This window comes from Fonsecaea pedrosoi (assembly GCF_000835455.1).
Source record: "Fonsecaea pedrosoi CBS 271.37 unplaced genomic scaffold supercont1.3, whole genome shotgun sequence".
Lineage (NCBI taxonomy): Eukaryota > Fungi > Ascomycota > Eurotiomycetes > Chaetothyriales > Herpotrichiellaceae > Fonsecaea > Fonsecaea pedrosoi.
Window position 1 is genome coordinate 4,692,484 of NW_013550613.1, and position 18,530 is coordinate 4,711,013.

The window sequence follows — 18,530 nt, forward strand, 5'->3', positions numbered from 1 at the left end:
AAAATGCGCCAATCCCCCATTTCGACAGCCCACTAGCCTTCATCCTCCCCTCAAAACGTGGTTTTTTTTTTCATCTCGTCCCACGACCTGGACCAAGTAGGTACTTGTACGCAATGGATCAATCACCTTAAACGTACGGCACGGGCACTGAACGGGTTTCAGCAGGGATGGGCCTCTATTGCTCCACGCCGCCAGTCATCTCTCTCACTGGCTTCGATTGATCCCATCCACATCCCATCCCATCCCATCGCTCCCATCGCCCACCACCGCGCCACCCGCTCTCTCTCCCTTGCGTAACGAAAGCCGCGCCCCCAAGGGCCACCCCTGAAACCCGAGGAACATCATATCCGATACCTAAAGGAGCGCGGTCATCCCCGTACGAGGTTCACCTGAAAACGCGGGACTGGTGCCTGGCCGCTGCACCGTGACCTCCCGCCCGCCTCTGTGCGACTATTTGTAGGTATCTACCTACACAGAAAGCAATGCAGCACTGGGAATGGAGTCATCCATCCCGTTAATAACTGGTTGTTGTGGCGAAATTGGCACCCTTCGTCTCATGGCGCTCCGGTTTCCTTCCTCCACACAGCGTCTAGCCCTTCGAAGGCTCCAACGAAAGATGCGCTCTCCAGCAATCAGCAATCAGTCCACCTGCAAGCTGTCGCTCTGCGCGACACAGCAATACCTCACCGCCTAGAGTTGCTGATCGGGCAATTAATCTGTTGAAGCTTTGTGATTCCTGCTGGTCGAGGCCAATTTCATCTCATCGTCATCGTGCTTGGGCCATTGAGGCGTAACCCAAAAATAATATTCCGACACTGCACTTCGCACTGTGTTCTGGGGGCACTTTTGACGGCCAGGGTCAGAATATGTGCAGATCTGTCCATGATCCTATCGAAAGAGCCTTCGACATCAGCAACACCAGGACTCGAAAGTCCGTGGGGACCTGCATTCGAGGATCAGGAACCGACGAACCGCACCGTTCACCAGCTGGCCCGCTACGGTTCAACTGCTACCAGCAGCTCCATCATGCAGGCAAGCAGGTGTACCACCCGCTTTGGAACAGCTCGACCGTTGTCCCTGCCGCCAAATGCTAGAATCTCCCGCTACCTATTTAGCATGGTGCGCAACCTTGCATCCCGCCCACATCCGTAATCCCAATCACTTGCTGCCACGCTTCCTCGATTTGACATGATTTCGGTTGTGGCGGAGATAGGAATCAGGAATGCACCCTACCCAGCTGACTCGCACTGTTTGTCGACATACATACATCAATACTCCCGTCCCTGCGTCCCTGGACATATTCTTGGACCTCCTCGCGCAGTCAGAAGGCCAACCCACTTAAAGATTAGCTCTAACAGGTGTGTTTCAGATTCCAACTTATCTCTATATCATCGAATGGAAGACGACGAAATTTTGATGGATATCATCTGTTCGCCTTTTCATTTAATGGCTCCCCACCATCAGTTCGGCCAACGCGGGCAAACTCTGGACAAAGTTCCTTCCATCTGGCAATCACCCACTGCGGCCGTCGAGTTGATCGCAACCAGGAAATGCGTTTTGCAAACACGGGTCGCCTCATCAGACGAACAACGCACCCCTGCCGACGTTCTTGCCGACTCAAATTTTTCAACCACATCATGCAGTCCTAGCGGCGGACCCGTGTTTGGCTCTTTGGGCGGCTTTGGTAGTGCTCATGTCAATGCTGATTCTGGTAGGTTTACTGCGGCGCCGGCTGCGGGGATCAGATACAGGAAATCGCCTCCCAAAGGGGACCCAAGGGCCTGGACCCTGCCAGAGGTACTAGAGCCTTCGCATTTATCGGCTCGTGGCTGTCAATCCAAGCTGGAGCAGGGAAAGGAATTTCAGCGAACAGAAGCCTATACCCCAACCCGAGCTTCCAGGTTCTGCATAGACAACTCAACTGACATCCAAAACCTCACAGCAAAACTCCCTTTTGTGACAATGAGCTACTGACGACCCGAGCTAGCCTCTTGGCCTCGTCTTCCATCTTTGGTCTTCCATCATTTGAAATTGACCATATTCGGCTTCGTCTTTCAGAGGATAGCAAGACTCGTGATTACGTTCATGTTGCGATGTGACGAGGCGTGACCCAGGATTACTAGGGTCAAAGCTGAAGGCCTCCAGAAGTGAAGTGGTAGATAGCCCACTGGATCCAGATGGTCCTGGAGAGCTTTCATCGAACACGCCCTGGCTCATGCTGATCTGGAAGCCATTGTGGTCGGTGGTGAAAGTGAAGTCTCCCGCATATCTGACACCATCTTGGCCAGCGTTCGAAATCTCATTTTCACCACCGTAGGACTCCTGGGACAATCGTCGTTGAGTCAGGGGCGAGTCGCTCGCGCTTGTGACGACCGAAGATGTGGTGTCGCCCTGATTACTCGGCTGAGGCGATGAGTCTGGCACCAGGAACTCTGCAGGATTCCGGTTGCGATACTCCGACTCTGCGTGGCAGTTGCGCATGTGGTTGCTGAAGTTTCCAGCATTCCTGAAAGCATCATGCCTGCAGTTCATGTAAGGGCATTTGTATCTCTCTCCTTTTGGTGCCCTTCCTTTTGCCCTCTGATAGGTAGGACTCTGGAATTTTTTCCTCCCGCCCACCATCGAAACAGGCGTCGTGGATCTTGTTTGACTCCCTGGACCAGGACCTGGACTGGAAACGTGAGATGCGAGAGAACTGTTCCCCTCAGATGCACGAGGGACCGGGCGATTGCAGGAGTCACCAAAGTCTCGCACTCCATGCCCAGCAGCCTCTAAGCCGCCGGAAATCAGATCTGGTGGTGTTGGGATTGAGGAGATGATGTCGATACACTCAAAACGCGAATGCTCAAAACCATACTGCTCTCTGAGTTCATTGACCAAGCGCCACAAGTCAGGAGGGAGTCTGCCGTACTCCTGGCAGAGATAGCGAGTTAGGAGGTGGTGAGCGGTGGAGTATTCTCGAGGATTGTACAACTCAGTCCACAAAGCGGACGTCAGACGAAGGTAGCTGCATACCGTGTCTCGAAAGATTGCAATGTCCCGTCGACCGATGATTGTGGCCAAGATGGCATGCGAGTTTGACGTTTGACGATGTGAAAGGGATGTTTGCGAATTGTCACTGGCGAAACCGATCCGGCCCTGGTCGAAGAGCGGTGACCAGGTCGCTTGTTGGAATGCGTATGCTGGACCCATTGGGGTGGTAACTGGCCTATGTGTTTGGTTCCCCATCTGGACAGGATATCGGATTTCCAGCTCCGAAGATGGACTGTCGATCATTCTCCCAGTCAGCATGGCCAGCGGCTGAAGGGCATCATTGGGAGTCGAGAAAGAAATCCTGAATTGCTCCATGACGGCGGGTGGCAAAGTGAACACGACCAATCAATTTACGCGCCAAGGATAAATGGCACTCGTAGGAAGGACGAAAGGAAACCGGCCAGCGGTCTGGGACTGAAAGAAACAACGAGGACAAGGAAATGTCAAGGCCGCCGAAGGAGAGCGGAGGGAGAGAAGAATCTGAACGGGAGCATATTTTCGTAGACTGAATCAAACTTGTGGGTAGATGAGATTTAGAAAACTCGGGGATTTTTGAAGCAAATGAAGCATTCGGGGCGGAGGAACTTGGGGGTAGTTGATAATGGCTCGAGGCTGGGCCACCCGTGGATGCAGCGTGATGCGAACAGACGCCAAACCAGTGTGCGTCATGGCCATGTCCACTTCATCCAGATCTAGCATCTCCAAGCCACTGGTGTGGCTGCTCAGACTCGGTTTAGGTAAGGGGCACGGATGCAAAAGTCGATGGGATTTTGCGGCTCTTGTTCGAACCGGGGGGGTTTGCATCAAGCTTGAAGGTGGATTGGGGGACAAAAGGCCTCGCAATAGGTCCCGCGTCGTGCACAGCCTCAGGCACCACGGGACCATCGGAGACCGCGGCCGACGCTGGTTGGTCAGTTTAGAACAAGGTGCCGAGGTATCAAAGCTAAATCGGACCCCCCTGCACGCGGAGTTTCTCCAAAGGCAGTTAGCTCGTATCTATCTAACCAATAGACGCTGGAGCGCCACGACTTTTTGGGCCCTTTTGTGGCTGATGATTGTCCACTTGGCTGCAAGTACGAGTTACCGAGTACTTGTACTTTCCTTCCGAGAAAGAAGAACGAGATGCGCTCTAACGAGTGCAATACGCGGGTATCAGGGCATGTACAATGCTTTCCTGTCGGAGCATGTGAAAAAGGGAATTGTGACTATATTACATAAACTTGTGCTTGTAGATGCAGAGATTGATGACAAGTTAAGGTGGATTAGCTGAGGTGATTTTGAGTGATTTGTTGGACCGCCTTGGTACTTGTACCCAGAGTAATATGTACTTGTACATAAACCCTTTTCAGACCAGCAACCAACCAAGAGACGGACCAAGAACCGGGCGACCGGGCAGCAGGATTACTACGCATCACTCTTCCATTGATTATTGTGGTCGAGAGAGGTATTGTATGTACAAGTGCTCTGTGCAAAATACAACAGTGGGTTTCGTCATAGGTACCAAGTACATAGGTGGAAAGCCACACTAATACGTGACTACCTCACAGCTCGGTATTCGGTACAAGTACGAGGGAGGGGAGTCGTATCTCGTACAAGATCATTACACTCGGCACTGTGGACCACCAAGCCCATCATCAAGCGAAAGACCTGGTCTACTCCGTATGTAGGTGTGGCTGGTCAACACCCAAGACACGCTGCCAATCGCCCAGTGCCTGCTAATATTAAGCGAACAAGGCCTACCAAAACGAACAATGCGTGTGTGGCTGTGTCCGTGTCCCATGCCCATGAATTCCAGTGACCAATGAATCCATCAAGGGAACCCTTTTTCCCATCTCGTCTCGTCTCCATCCATCCAATCTCCATCCCCGTTTCTTCTTCATCTGTTTTCGTTGTTCGATGAGTTTCCCAACAGTCCGGAACGGCCGTGGGTTCTACCAGGATTGCCGGGACAAAGAGTACCAAGACAAGTAAGGGCATCTACTCACAAGGTACCGAGTACTTGTACCCAATGGCGGTGCCTTTTTTTTTTTTGACGCTAGCTTTGCCCAGTCAGAATCTACAAAGCATAAGTACAAGCACAAGTACAATACCTACCTACGAGGGTACTCCCTCCGTACGAGTAACGAGAACATATCTCTTAGTAAGAGAGAGGATTGGTCCATCGCGTCTACCTCCACCTCCACCTCTACCTTACACCTTTCTACCTTTACAGCTTACCAGGACAATGTACTTTGCTCACGTATTACCAGCAGAGGGTGACAATGCCATGCCACGTCACGGACCTTGAGCCTCTCTTGTCTGTCTGGATTTGAATTGTCATCGACGCCCGTCCCCATCAAGTCCCCAACACCCAAAGTTAGAATCAATTCAATCAAAGCGCCACTCCGTCGCCCGCCGGCCTACGGGAAAACAGTTTGTGCGAATTTGTACCCGGTTTCTCCCCTCACCTCACCTCACTCACCTCACATGTCTCGTATGTGTCTGTCCACGGATCACCATGAGGCGAGATACACAAGTCCTCGGTACTGCTCGCTGAGTAGGGGCGATTGATGGCGAATGACGCAATTATTCGGGCAGAAACACCGGAAAAGGCACAAGTAAAGTACCGCCGAGTCTCGAGTACCGAGTCTTCGGTAATAATGGGCTTGGGGCTTGGTACTTAGAACTTGTTCGATGAAGATGATGTTGATTACTATTCCGCACATCTTCCGTGTCCCTAAGTCTACCAAGGATACTAAAGATGCTAAAGATGCTAAGGATAGGTATGTGATTAAGTGGTATAGTAACCTAGAACAAATCTCCTCGTACAAGACGCATACGAGGTATTCATGTGTATCTCGTGCTCGGGACAAGAATCCTCCGTGCATCAGCATGGCGGTTGTGAGACAATGACACGCACGGATACTTTTCTACCTCATACACCAAGTACTTGGGTACTTGGTACATGGGATATACCTGAGAAGATGCTCGTCGTGTACATGGGAAACTTAGGCTTGCTTCGCTTATCAATTGTAATTGTGCATCACAGGGCAATGCATCCTTGACTCGTCTCATTTGGTAACCCGTCACAGTCGCCTGCGCCTAGCCTGTGGTCCCCTGCACTCCAAAAAGCCAAATGTCTGCGCCTGCCGCTGCTTCTATACATATTCCATGCCATGTCCATTGGACGCCACACATGCTTGGCGTTGCCTTGCATGATGTTGTGGCACCACATTGGAGAATAACTCGACCATCGATTCGACGGCGGACACTAGTCTGAGCGAGGCATCCAGCGGCCGACACCAGTTCGTGATGATATGCCTGGTCTCCAAACAATTAAAGGGTGTACCGGTGCGCCCTGGCTCAACTCGATGCCTTGAGGACCGAAGTTAGGCTCTTGACAGTCCACGCGCAGGGGGAGACCTCCGAATCTGCCTCTGGCAGGTAGGGGGGGGGGGGGCGCGAATGGGAGAGCATGTCCGCCTTGAAGCCTTGTCTAAAAAGCGTCTCTTCAGGCATACCTTTTCTAACGCAAAATTGTTGATGGCGACAGCTAAAAATGGAGCCATTCGGCACCAATCTGCTGGATCGAGCCGGCAGATCCATAGGTGACAAATCGTATTCCAGAGAAAAGACAATCAGCTTCGGCCGTTCCTTTTGGCCTGTGACCATATGCCGGGGGACTGAATAGACTCGGTGCGAATCGTTCAACCATGCAGAAATACCACTGGGCGAATAATGTTGCCCCGTCACGTCCTTGTACTGTTGTCCAACATCTCCCCCATTCGAGTCTCGCCAGGAGGCCACAAGCTTATATCTGACGTATCAGTGAAGGGTAGATATTGCAATCACGGCAATTGTGCCGTGTAAAAAGTCGTCGCGTCACTAATCATACCACTCACATCCGGCAGCTGACCATTGCTTCGCTCACTCTCCAAGATGGCCATAAGTTCCATTTGTTGCTGGGAACTCAGGCTCTGCATTGCATAATTGCTGGGGCCACCTGCGTTGGCAGCTGTACCAGGATGCCCTCCTGCTACCGCTCTAGAAGACCCGTGTGAGCCCGGTGGAGGGAATGATTGCCCCATGTATCGACTGTACTCGTGACCAAAAGGGGCAAGGTATGGAAGGTCGTCGTAATTCATGTTGGGAGAGCCCGTCAAGCCGGGGATAACTCCTGGTATAAGAGGTCCAGCTGTCCACGAACCACCAGGACCCGCGCTGGCGCCGCTCGTTGCTGGGAAAGAATGTGGGTCAAAACCAGGCAGACTGTAGTGCATCGCTGTGGCGTCAATGCGGGGCAGTGTTTGGTGGCTGGTTGTAGGGATATACTGTTGTTGCGGATTGGTCATTGGTTGTGTTGATGTAGGGAACATCTCCGGTTGAGGCTGAAACGGTTGTTGCGCAGAATGGTCAATGTAGCCAGCCGCCGCGTTCTTAAAGTTGTGGTTGTTTGCTGTAGTGTGCACACTATGAATCGACTGGGGGGATTGAGCACCATAGATTGACGTATTTGTGGTACTGGCTGGACTGTTCGCAAACTGGGAAGCTGCTGCTGAGCTCAGGTCCTGTGTCGTTGTGGAAGAGACATAATCGGATTGCGAGGCAGGGGATTCCTTGCTGTCGGCTTCGTATGCCTTGAGACAACCAAACACAAGGTTCTCGTAGAGTTGTTGCGCAGAGCGTACCCCCGGCCAGCGGTCGGCGCAAAGGTCGATCGCTCTGAGTGCGTCCTGGATATGCACCTGGACCTCTTCCAAGGGATGCTGTTGTCTGATACCAGGATATGACAGGCACCAGAGCACTGTATTAAGCGCCATAAAGATGGCTTGAGTAAAAATCCAGGTAATATCGATCAAATGCCCTTCGACCTGGCGCTTCTGGAGCTGGATGTTGAACGTGGCTGCTGAATAGCATTGCTGGGCTGCGTAAAGAGAAGGACTGGGAATTTGCGGCGACGGTCGGTACATGAACACTATCATGGTGTTTTTGCGACCAATAAACCAGGCCTCGCTCAAGCCAGATCCCTCGTCGTTCTTGGGGCAATCCCGGAACCAGTTGTCGATCTTGGTTAGCATTTGGTGAAACCACGGATCTTGATCATGCACAGGTGCCTCTCGCTTCTTCAGGTATAGAGTCCGCCTGATCTCGGCCTGCAGCAGCCTCATCTTGAAGAAGTGGATGGAGATGCACTTTTTCATGATTGGATGGTGACCTGTAAGCAGTCCGTCTGCACTGATATACTTATCGTCGCAAAGTTCGAAAAAGTTGACGTTGATGTTGTCGACAGTTACACCAAAGGCACTCGGCCTGCCGAGACTGTGGGCAAGTCCATACTCCATGGACGTTATGATCCAAAACAAACGTCGTCGCATGTCCACCTCTAGGGCATTGGGTCTGGCACCGGAAGGCGGTCGATGAATCGTCTCTTCTTCGCATAAGCCCAGCTCTTGACATAGTTTCGCTGCGATTCCCACCACCCAATACGCTGCGGTTCGAGTCGGTGTGAGCAACGAATATTGCGCAATGAGCGCGAAGCACTGAAGCGTTGATAAATCCATCTTCTGAACAGCCCCTGTCAAAAACGGAAGCGCAGCCAGATAGTAGCTGTCAGCCAGCCCAGCGTATTGCTTATCTAGCTTCTGCATGCTGATTGCCACAACGAGACGGACTTGGAAATTAAGAGTTGGGTCCTTTGATCCGTCGTATACAGCCTGCAACTCCTTCCGAAAAGAGGGTTCGTGAAGAAGCGGGAGCATATATTGGGCTTTCACCATGTATATGTCCACAAGCTGATCCATGAGGTCACTGTTGGGAAGATCTGGGGCGGCGACCGAACTGATGAGAGGATATACTTTCGACGTAGGCTTGCTGCTCTCGGCGTCAAACTTGTCTTTGATCTCTTGAGCGGCGTGTTGCGGGACGACGTCTTTGATCGTTCTCCGGAGCGAGTTCTGCTTTGCGAATTCCATGACAAAACGGGTGATGGCAATGCCACTTGAAGGCCCCAGAAATCGGGATTCATCGTTCTCACTGAATTTGACCAGCCCAGCGCCACGCGCCATAGCCTCGTGGTCCGGTTCATATTCCTCCTCTTTTTGCAATGCCTTGAGTTCCTCGTTGAGCCGGCGCACCGTCTCCTGCAGGGACGTGATGTATGTTCGCGGAATGGTTCTGTTCTTGGCCGAATCGTAGTATTCGCAGTGCGCATTGCTCCTTTCACAAGGCTCACACCGAGGAAGCGCGGGGTCGCATCGGGTTTTTCTCTGCGAAAACGTTAGGACTGACTCTCTCAAGAAATCTGGCAGGACAAGAAGAAGGCTCACCTGTCTGCATCGTACACATGCAGTTACCGTATGGCGTACCTTATCCCGGGTTCGAGCCGTCTCCGGCGAGTCAGGCATTGTCGCATTTTCGCTGTCTGCCATCAATTCAAGCAAGCGGATAGCAGAGGGTCGATGTTTAGGTGGTCAAAAATGGTGAAGGCGGCCTGCAAGGGAGATCGATATCCATTCCTCATGATGCGTGCGTGGCCTGCCGGTGATGAAATAAAGTACGGGAAGTTTGCTCATGATCGGATGTTGGACAGTGCATTAGGTGAGGCCAGACACCATTGGATTGCGCTGAGAGTTTGGGCATAGGGTTACCGCCTAGCGGAACCCGGATGAGCCTGTCAGCAGCGAGGGGTGGGCTTCAACAGGACAAAACATTCTTCTGCTCGCCTGGTGACAGATCCAGGTTCTGGGGCCAGATGTAACGGTCGGCCACAGATGTTGACGAGCTGGAGTGTCAGTGACCTGTCAAGAGGATTTGGCTCCTGTGCAGCTCAGATCGAAGAATCTACACGGAGCTGAAATCCTTAAAGCTGAGGAGGACAGCACAAGGTCAGGGAGGACTGCGACGACGCCTATTCGCCCAGTACCTGGATGCTTACCTGTCCAGTAGCAGTAGGGGTCCTGCCTCTGAAGAGTTTACCTGTCATGCCTGTATTCGGGCAGAGGCTATCGAGGCCCTGAAGGAGTCCAGGCGCTCACGGATCCCCCGCGGCTGAAGTCTAATAGGGGTTGGCCCTCGACTCGCTTCTCCCATTGGGTGGGGAACAGGCGAGAGAAGTGCCCGGGACCCCCAGCCGCCACCAAAAGAGGGGACCCAATGATGAAAGGTCAGTGCCCACCGACCCCTCCATGGATGAGTCCCTTGGCCGAAATGTTCACTTGATCGTCGTCAATCGTCAAAGAGCAAGACACATCCCTCATCGTCACCAACCACAACAGAAGACAACGGCAGCAGCCACAATTCAGCTCAAGTCAGTCGTAAAAGAGATCGCCAGATCGCCATCTCTGCTCATTGCCCTCTACCAGACAATGCACCTCTCCTTCACCATCGAGGTCGCACTACTCAGACTCTGGCTGGTAAAGATAGCGTCACAGATCAGCGCAAACAATTTCATTGTTATCGATATCCTCAGGAAAACCTACACGTATCGAGCAGAAATGCGTTGACTATCACCTCCGAATTCCTTTCTTGAGTCATGACGAAGAGCGAGTCCATCGAGGCCCTCCTAGCTCCCTCACTGAGGGTGTCCAGACCTGTGGCTGCGTGCGCGAGGTGTCGCTCTGCGAAAATCAAATGCGACGGAAAACTGCCCGCTTGTTCTGCCTGTGAGAGATCTGGCAAAGCAACCAGTTGCACGAGCGCCAACGATGAATTTGCGCGGGGCAAGGAAAGAAGCTATGTCGCAGCCCTCGAAGCTGCTGCTCAACGGCTACAGAAAAAGATCGATGCTGCGCGAGCGGAGGCTGCCAGCCAAACGACGCTGTCTAGCACGCACTTGACGACGGGCCGACCCCCCCAGCGACGAAAGATAAGCGGCGCTCGCCGAAAAGAGGCTTCGGATGTTGACGAGCTGGTCAGTGACTTTGGCTTCCTCACTGTCAACGCTACCTCGCGCGATTTCCATGGGTTTACCTCGACCATGTCATTTGCGAAGCTTCTCCTCTCGGCGGCGGCAAGAGGAGAGCTGCCTCCTCTTGAATCGCGAGGGCTGCCCCCTCGATACGCCATCACTCCCATGATCAATCAATACCTTGAAAACATATTTGTCCTCTTCCCCTTCTTCTCCGAAACAGACTTGATGTCTAGCTTGTCTCGCATCTATCACGAGTCTTCTGCGATCTCATCGACTGTGACCCCCTTGGACGTGTGGTATGTACGCCTGATTCTGGCCATCGCCTATGCCTCGAGCTCGCAACGGAAAGGAGACGAGAATGACAAGACAGCACTACAACACATGTCGGCAGCTAGAGGACTTGCCTGCTACGTATTACATCCTGGATCCATTTCTGGAGTGCAGGCTCTCCTCCTTCTGGTACAATACTCACTGGTAGACCCAGCACACTATGATCCCTGGTACCTCGTAGGTATGGCAGCTCGCCTCATGGTCGATCTGGGGCTGCACTGCGAGCCACCTCCAGAGACGAAGATCAGCAAGGATGAATTGGACCTGCGAAGAAGGATATTCCATTGTGTTTACGCTTTGGACCGCCTCGTCAGCATGTCTCTTGATCGGGCATTCTCATTCACCGACGATTCCGCTTCTGAGGTGCCTCTACCAGAATCAGCGTCGGAGTCGTCCCAATCCCCGGTTTTCCAGCGTTCGATCAGGCCATGCCTCTATATGTTTGACATTCGCCGCGTTCAGTCTAGCTTCTATCAGAGCACAAGATGGTCTTCCCGGTCTCAATGGCCTCTGGCTACGGCGGCTACCTATGCCAGCTCTGTATCCAACGATATCCACGCCTGGTATTCCACCATCCCCACGACACTATCACAGCGGCATTTGATGCTCTTCAACGTTGAAAGGCTGTATTGTCAAATCTTGGTGGTCTCGCCCAACCAGCGTGTTCCTGCACGCAGTATGACGGATCTCAACAAAGAGCTCGTGTTCGAATACTCAGCCCAATACGCGGATCTTCTGCAACCGATCACGCAGGACGTGGGCTGGCACGCATACCTGACATTCGCGGATATCAGTCGAGCAAAATACGTGGGACAGAAGTTTGTGGAAGTGATGTGGTCGGATTTCGATCGGCTCATCAAGACGACGCATGCCATTCGCGAAGGCTCGCCTCTAGCCAACAGTGTTCCTCTAGATAATGGTCAGCGGGCGACCATTTGCCTCCAGAAGATCATTGAGATTCTCGACTTTGCACGGCACCGGTGGTCTATGCCAGAGATGCGCGAGAAGTTCGAACAAGAATCGGCCGTTCTCTTCTCACGACTGAAGAGCAGACAGCTGGAGATGGGCGCAGCGCAGTACACCAACACGGCCCATGTCAATGCTTCAACGACCGCTGGCATTGGATATAACAGTATGGCAAGCAACATCTATCCAGCTACGAATGCCTATCCATATGAAGGGTCTCAACTTCCGAGCCCTCCAATCAATCACGACCCTGTCCAACCTGATATGCAGCAACAATCGATGTTGACCCCACCAGAAGACTATCACATGCCCCCCATGTATCCGATGCCACCTGGATCCCTGCCTCGGCGGAGCTATGAGTTTTACGGCGGACGCAGTTGAGGGCAGCATTGGTCTTTGATGCATGCGAAATTACATCAGGCTCAACTGCCTAGAAATAGTGCGGGATGACTTCTGTCGCGTGCCTCGATGCCGCGAGTCGGTCAGCGGCACCAGCAGTGACAAAAGATGTGCAAGCCTCTTTTGGACCATCTTTATCCCAAACCACGCAGACCACGCAATCTTATCTCCCCTATTAGAATCCAACACCAGGGTTCAAGAAACCTAGATCACTCGGAGCGCGACCAAGGAGGGTGTCAGCTCCCGTAAAGGAGGGCAGGCGCCCAAGTCATCTGAGAGCGCGATGAAGCCCACGTGTATTGCTCGGTTCTGCTAATTGGCCTTGCAACGCCTTCACCGCACAGTCTGAGTTTTGGGTGGTTGCAGCAGTGCAGTGCCAACCTGATCTTGAGAGAGGGGGCCAGTTGCAAGATCATGCGAAGGTTGTAAGACGGAGCGAGGGCAGAAGTCCATTCCTAAACTCCCACCGTCGATATTTATATGCCCTACAAAAACCTCGAGGGACTTGGTTCAACTCATCTACAGCGCAGTCTGATGGGGGAGCTGACACGCTGTTGTGCGGATTCAGGGCCTTGTATGACGCAATCTTGCACAATGTCCGGCTATTACTTCCAGAATCTCTCGCCCCGTGCCTGACCATCGCAGGCGCATCGCGGGGGCTTCCAGTGGCTCATTAGGCCGTTGCAGGGGCGGCGGTTGGTCCAATTATTAGGCTCGCCCAGGCCAGTCGCCTCCTTCCGCAGGTGCCTGGGATTCCCAGCCAGTCGAACCGAGCTGGGTGTCGGACCCCCATTCGCTGGATGACGTGGGTTTCCCCTTGAGCCTGAACCCGTTTTTCGAGGACCTTTACCTGCGCATGAGTCTCTTGCACGTTCCACTGTGAGCGATTTCGTTCTCCATGCAAGATTTATCCGCTCCCATTCACCAGCTTCACGCTTTGTCGCTCTCTGATGAAGTTTGTTTGCACGTCCAGGTCAAGTCCATGTGACTTCCTCCAGCATTTCAGTCATGGCCCGCGTTGCCCGTTACCTGTTGCTGCTGTTGGCAGCTCTCGTAGCGGCAGCACCTCCCAGTACTCCGTGGAACGATGATGGCCAACAACAAGTGATCGACGGGCCATCGACCTTGAGGTCGCAACCTGCACCTCGGAGGCTACGCGGGAGGTTTCTGCACATCACTGGTATTGTTTCCGCAACCCCTAGCTTCCCTAGCTGCGCTGACCTGTTGCTCCAGACCTCCATCCCGATCCTTTCTACAAACCTCATTCCGATACTGAAGAGCAATGCCATTACGGTCATGGCAGCGCCGCATATTACGGAGCAGAAACAACAGACTGTGACACACCCATTAGCCTGGTCAATGCCACCTTCAAGTGGATCGAGGCAAACCTCAAGGACGAGATCGATTTTGTCGTCTGGACCGGCGACTCGGCCCGCCATGACAACGACGACCGCCTTCCCCGGTCAGACAAGCAGGTGCTCAAGCTCAATCGATTTGTTGTAAACAAGTTCGTCGAGACCTTTGGCAAGCCGGACAACATACACGACCCGGACCCGACCAACGACTTTGTCGTCCCCATCGTGCCTACTTTTGGCAATAACGATATTCTCCCCCACAATATCTTCACCGCCGGGCCCAACAAGTGGACGCGGACCTACCTGGATGTCTGGGAGCCGTTTATCCCACAGGCACAGCGCCATTCATTTGCAAGAGGTGGCTGGTTCTTCACGGAAGTTATACCTAATCGACTAGCAGTATTTAGCCTCAACACCCTATACTTCTTCGACTCGAACTCGGCAGTCGATGGCTGCGACTTGAAGTCAGAGCCAGGCTACGAGCACATGGAATGGCTCCGAATCCAACTGCAGTTCCTCCGCGACCGAGGCATGAAAGCCATTCTCATCGGTCATGTCCCTCCAGCCAGGACTGAGAGCAAACAAAACTGGGATGAAAGCTGTTACCAAAAATTTACCTTGTGGATGAGACAATATCGAGATGTGATCATCACCTCGATCTTTGGACACATGAACATCGATCATTTTATGTTTCAGGACGTCAAAGAACTGCATTACAAGTTCAAGATTGAAGGCATCGACGACGGACCCAATAAGATCCAGCGCTTCAAATCGCAACCTGACAACACCTTCTCCCTCGCGGCAAAGGCACAATACTTGAATGAACTGAGGTCAGGCTGGTCAGAATTACCCACACCACCAGCTGGACATTCATATCTGCGTATGGGTGGCGAGGAAGTATCCAACAACACTGTCGATACTCGAAAGAAGGATGAGGAGAAGGAACTCGCGAAGTTTCTAAAGGCCATCGGTGGACCTTGGGGGGAGAGATATAGCTTGACATTAGTGTCTCCGAGCGTTGTTCCCAACTTCTTTCCTACTCTTCGAGTGGTGGAGTACAACATTACAGGGATGGAAAATGACCACCCAGCCCAAGGCGCGATTGGAAAACCTGCGGTCGAACACCATGTCGACGGCTCGGCGAATCGGGAAGAGGTCTCTGAGGAGACAGAGGAAGATGAGTTTGACAACGATGCCGACACAAATAACGATATCCACGATCTTAAGAAGAAAAGGAAAGGTAAAAAGAGGAAGAAGAAGCCGAAGAAACCCAACTTTCCAGTGCCCAAACCACCATCCAGTTCATCTCCTCCTGGTCCGGCATATTCTCCACAGCCGCTGTCTCTGGTATCGTTGACGCAATATTACGCCAATCTGACTCGAATCCACGAGCAGATGCACCAGGACAAGTCGTCCAACAAAGATCCTTACAAACACTTTGCATACTTTACCGAGTACACAACAAAGAACGACAGCGCCTATCGAATACAAGACCTGACCGTGCGATCGATGCTGGATCTGGCCGAGAGAATGGGACGAGACAGCCTGAAGCTAAGTGATGAAGACCTCGAGGATGTGGAGAGAGGTGTTGATTTGTCCAAGCACAAGGGTGACAAGCACAAGACAAAAACTCGCAAGAACCATCTATGGAAGGTGTTTATCAAACGGGCTTTTGTGCACACGAAGCCTGACGATGAGATCGACCAGCGGTTTGGCTGAATGTCTGGCTTGGAAGAACAGCCAGGCAGCATTTTTTTCCCCCGGTGGGCCATGTCTTATCCTTCTCTCTATGTACGATCAGTCATGTTATGAGCCAACGACTGCTGTTTCCACCATGTTGCTGTGTTCGGGAGAGGTCTTTGGAACCGGGACAGGATAGAGACCCGACGAATTACGATGTAATGGAGAATGTAGTTGATTTTTCTGCTGACGTCGGGCGTATACATTATCACGAGTGTGGATGTTTTATTTTTGTAAAAGAGATACATGATAATTGCAGGCGGCAACAGCGACAATGATGGCGACGACGAAACTGCGGGGTCTATAAGTAACTAGGTAGACATGAGAGGCATTATTTGTCTACTAATTACCCCATCAGATTCTATATATCTCGTACACTCTCGTGTTTTCTCTTTGCGTCTTTGCGTCTTTCTGAGCCCGTTTGTTGTTCTTGACCGGGTCTGACCGACATTTCCAACTCTCCTGGTTTTCTCCAGCTCTATATTGTCAAGAGATGTGAGGTGGTGAAAAGGATGATCCTTACGGCCTTTCTTCGTCTTTGTCCCCTCTGTACCTCGTAAGGAAGGGAAACCCCTGCACGAAGACGAGAAAGGACGCCAGTCGAATGCGCTTCCTTTCCACCACGTCTACTCCAGGTTGACATCTAAGCCGTGCCTTCGTCAAATGGCTGCTCCCAACTCTTCTGCCGCGCAAGCGGACACTCTGTATGCTACACGCCCCTCCACCCTGGCCGACCACCCGAGCTTGCAGCCGGCGTTCCACCTCACGATCGTCATCGGCGCCGCCACGCCCATCGGCTCGCTCTCGCGGGGCACGCCGCTGACGGTTGTACCCCTCGTGTCCGGAAGCTTTGTGAGCGAGCCGGGCTTCCCTGTGAGGGTGGACGCGAGGTTACGGGGCCAGGGGGTGGATTACGTGCACAATGACCCGGACGGAGGGCGGATGCGGTTGAGGAGTGATTTGATTGTTGGGTGAGTGCCTTTTTCTCATTCTACCGTCGAGGACATCTGTCGAGAGAAGGCTGATTGGATGCCGTTTTCTCGCGAGGAATGCCAGAGATCAGAATGGAGAGGTCAGTTTCTTTGCCCGCCCAAGTGGTCCACCTAGGATTTCCTCAACGCTGCGTGCCTGGCCACAGTTGAGTACCACGTTTGTGAGAGCCTGTCTTTGACCACCAGTCTCTGTCCCTGGGGTGCTGCAGACTATACACATCCACTACACCGGAATAGTTGATATTACGAACGAGATGCGCCGAATCCTCGGGCGCAGCGTCAACGCCAGGTCCACAGAGTTTGGCCATTCCTGTACGTCTCGAAGCCTTTACCCATTTTCCTTTTTCCAAGTCGAACGCTGGACACCGCCCGTTCTTTCACTGACTGGTTCAATGTTGTGTTGATGCGTGTGGTGCTGATTTGATGCTGACCTTTGGCATCCCTCTTGGGGTTTGTGCTTGGTGGGAAAAAGTCATACAGGTGTCGTTTGAGACTGGATCGATGCGATACAAGGCTCTGGAACAGGCGCTCTTTGTCGGTGCTGGCAGATTTATCGTGGGAGAAGGCGGGCTCACCGTTGAGTACCGCATCAGTAAGGTATCTAAAGGTCTAGGGTCTGCTGGTGGCGAGGTCGGTGGGAGTGGTGACGGTGAAGCTGGAGGGGAGGGAGCAAGTCGGGAGGACTGACGAGCTATTTGGCCCGCTCACTCAGTCATGATGCGTTACTTGTTAGATATCAGGGTATTAGAACAGAACATGTGCCTTTGTAGTGCCAAATCGGATCATACAAGCAACGGCGTCGTCTCGTCTATTGCTGCTCTACCACCACCACCACCACCACCACCAGTATCCCTCCGTCTCTGTACGTCTGTCGCCGTACTTGTAGCAGCATCCCTACTCTCGCCGCTACCGCTCCTCGTCCACACCACCGTCCACCGTCCCTGCTTTCTCCCCCTCCACTTCCTTCCAGCCCACCTCACGACCCTCACGCCCGCCCAGATCAAGCACAGGCCCAACAACGTCGCCAGCACGGCGACCACGACACTGACAAACGTCATGCTCGAGCACCGACAGCTGAATGGTCGGGCGCGCAGTTCCCACCGCTCGCGCCACCCCAGGGGACAGAGATCGGCGGTCTTGAGGGGCGAGAGGATCCCAAACGGGTACGGGTAGACCGTGTTGGGGACGCAGGTCTGCGACGTGGCGCACCAGGAGCACGGGTACGGGTTCGATGCGGACAGGCACGCCGGGCAGTGCGGCCGGATCCAGCAATGGAAGAAGAGGTCGAGGTCGTTGTCGCCTGGGATGGAGGAGGTGTTGTGGGCTGTGCTCAGCAAAGAGGCGATATGGGGTGGGAGATTCTGGGTGTTGGTGAGGTCGAGATGCGTCATTTTTCTTTGAAGAAGAGGTTGAATTTGTGATGTAAGATCTGGGAGTATGTTTGAGTTTATCTTTGAATTGTGTCTCTACTCCTGGTATGATATCTGTTCGAGAGATACCCTCGCAGGTGGTTGGGAGATGGGAAAAGGCAACGTGGAAAATAATGAAATGTCAAAAAGCATTTTCATGTCGAGCACCACATTATGCCAATGAATGTCCGCTAGTGGTTGTAATGACACAAAGTCTCATCTCCCTGGTGCACCTGTGAGGCATTGAGAGCGATTGCGGGGTACAGCAGGGGAGGAGTATTAAGGCTCTCACCACATCCTACGTATCTAGGTCGGTACCAGGCCACCATCGTTACACACAGCTATTGTCTTGTTACCTGTACCTGGTTGTAAACCTCCGAGGTCTCACACAAACCAGTCCGTTCTTCAATGCTGTCAA

General features: G+C 52.8%; 6 protein-coding genes across 6 annotated transcripts; 3 read left to right on the top strand and 3 right to left on the bottom strand.

Annotated features, from left to right (window-relative positions):
• Window positions 1-1,983: 1,983 nt before the first annotated feature.
• Window positions 1,984-3,348, bottom strand: Z517_05633 (uncharacterized protein; the record flags this gene model as incomplete). The annotated part of the gene is made up of 1 exon (XM_013430960.1): window positions 1,984-3,348. The coding sequence occupies one exon, from the start codon at window positions 3,346-3,348 to the stop codon at window positions 1,984-1,986; it is 1,365 nt and encodes a 454-aa protein (XP_013286414.1).
• A 3,512-nt stretch (window positions 3,349-6,860) lies between these two features.
• Z517_05634 (uncharacterized protein) lies at window positions 6,861-9,416 on the bottom strand (the record flags this gene model as incomplete). Its single annotated transcript, XM_013430961.1, has 2 exons — window positions 6,861-9,278; window positions 9,339-9,416. The coding sequence occupies 2 exons, from the start codon at window positions 9,414-9,416 to the stop codon at window positions 6,861-6,863; spliced, it is 2,496 nt and encodes an 831-aa protein (XP_013286415.1).
• Window positions 9,417-10,543: 1,127 nt separating this feature from the next.
• Window positions 10,544-12,598, top strand: Z517_05635 (uncharacterized protein; the record flags this gene model as incomplete). The annotated part of the gene is made up of 1 exon (XM_013430962.1): window positions 10,544-12,598. One exon carries the CDS (start codon window positions 10,544-10,546, stop codon window positions 12,596-12,598), a length of 2,055 nt encoding a protein of 684 aa, XP_013286416.1.
• A 1,026-nt stretch (window positions 12,599-13,624) lies between these two features.
• On the top strand, window positions 13,625-15,690 carry Z517_05636 (uncharacterized protein; the record flags this gene model as incomplete). The annotated part of the gene is made up of 2 exons (XM_013430963.1): window positions 13,625-13,796; window positions 13,850-15,690. The coding sequence occupies 2 exons, from the start codon at window positions 13,625-13,627 to the stop codon at window positions 15,688-15,690; spliced, it is 2,013 nt and encodes a 670-aa protein (XP_013286417.1).
• A 684-nt stretch (window positions 15,691-16,374) lies between these two features.
• Z517_05637 (uncharacterized protein) lies at window positions 16,375-16,686 on the top strand (the record flags this gene model as incomplete). The annotated part of the gene is made up of 1 exon (XM_013430964.1): window positions 16,375-16,686. The coding sequence occupies one exon, from the start codon at window positions 16,375-16,377 to the stop codon at window positions 16,684-16,686; it is 312 nt and encodes a 103-aa protein (XP_013286418.1).
• Window positions 16,687-17,485: 799 nt separating this feature from the next.
• Z517_05638 (uncharacterized protein) lies at window positions 17,486-18,094 on the bottom strand (the record flags this gene model as incomplete). The annotated part of the gene is made up of 1 exon (XM_013430965.1): window positions 17,486-18,094. One exon carries the CDS (start codon window positions 18,092-18,094, stop codon window positions 17,486-17,488), a length of 609 nt encoding a protein of 202 aa, XP_013286419.1.
• Window positions 18,095-18,530: the final 436 nt, after the last annotated feature.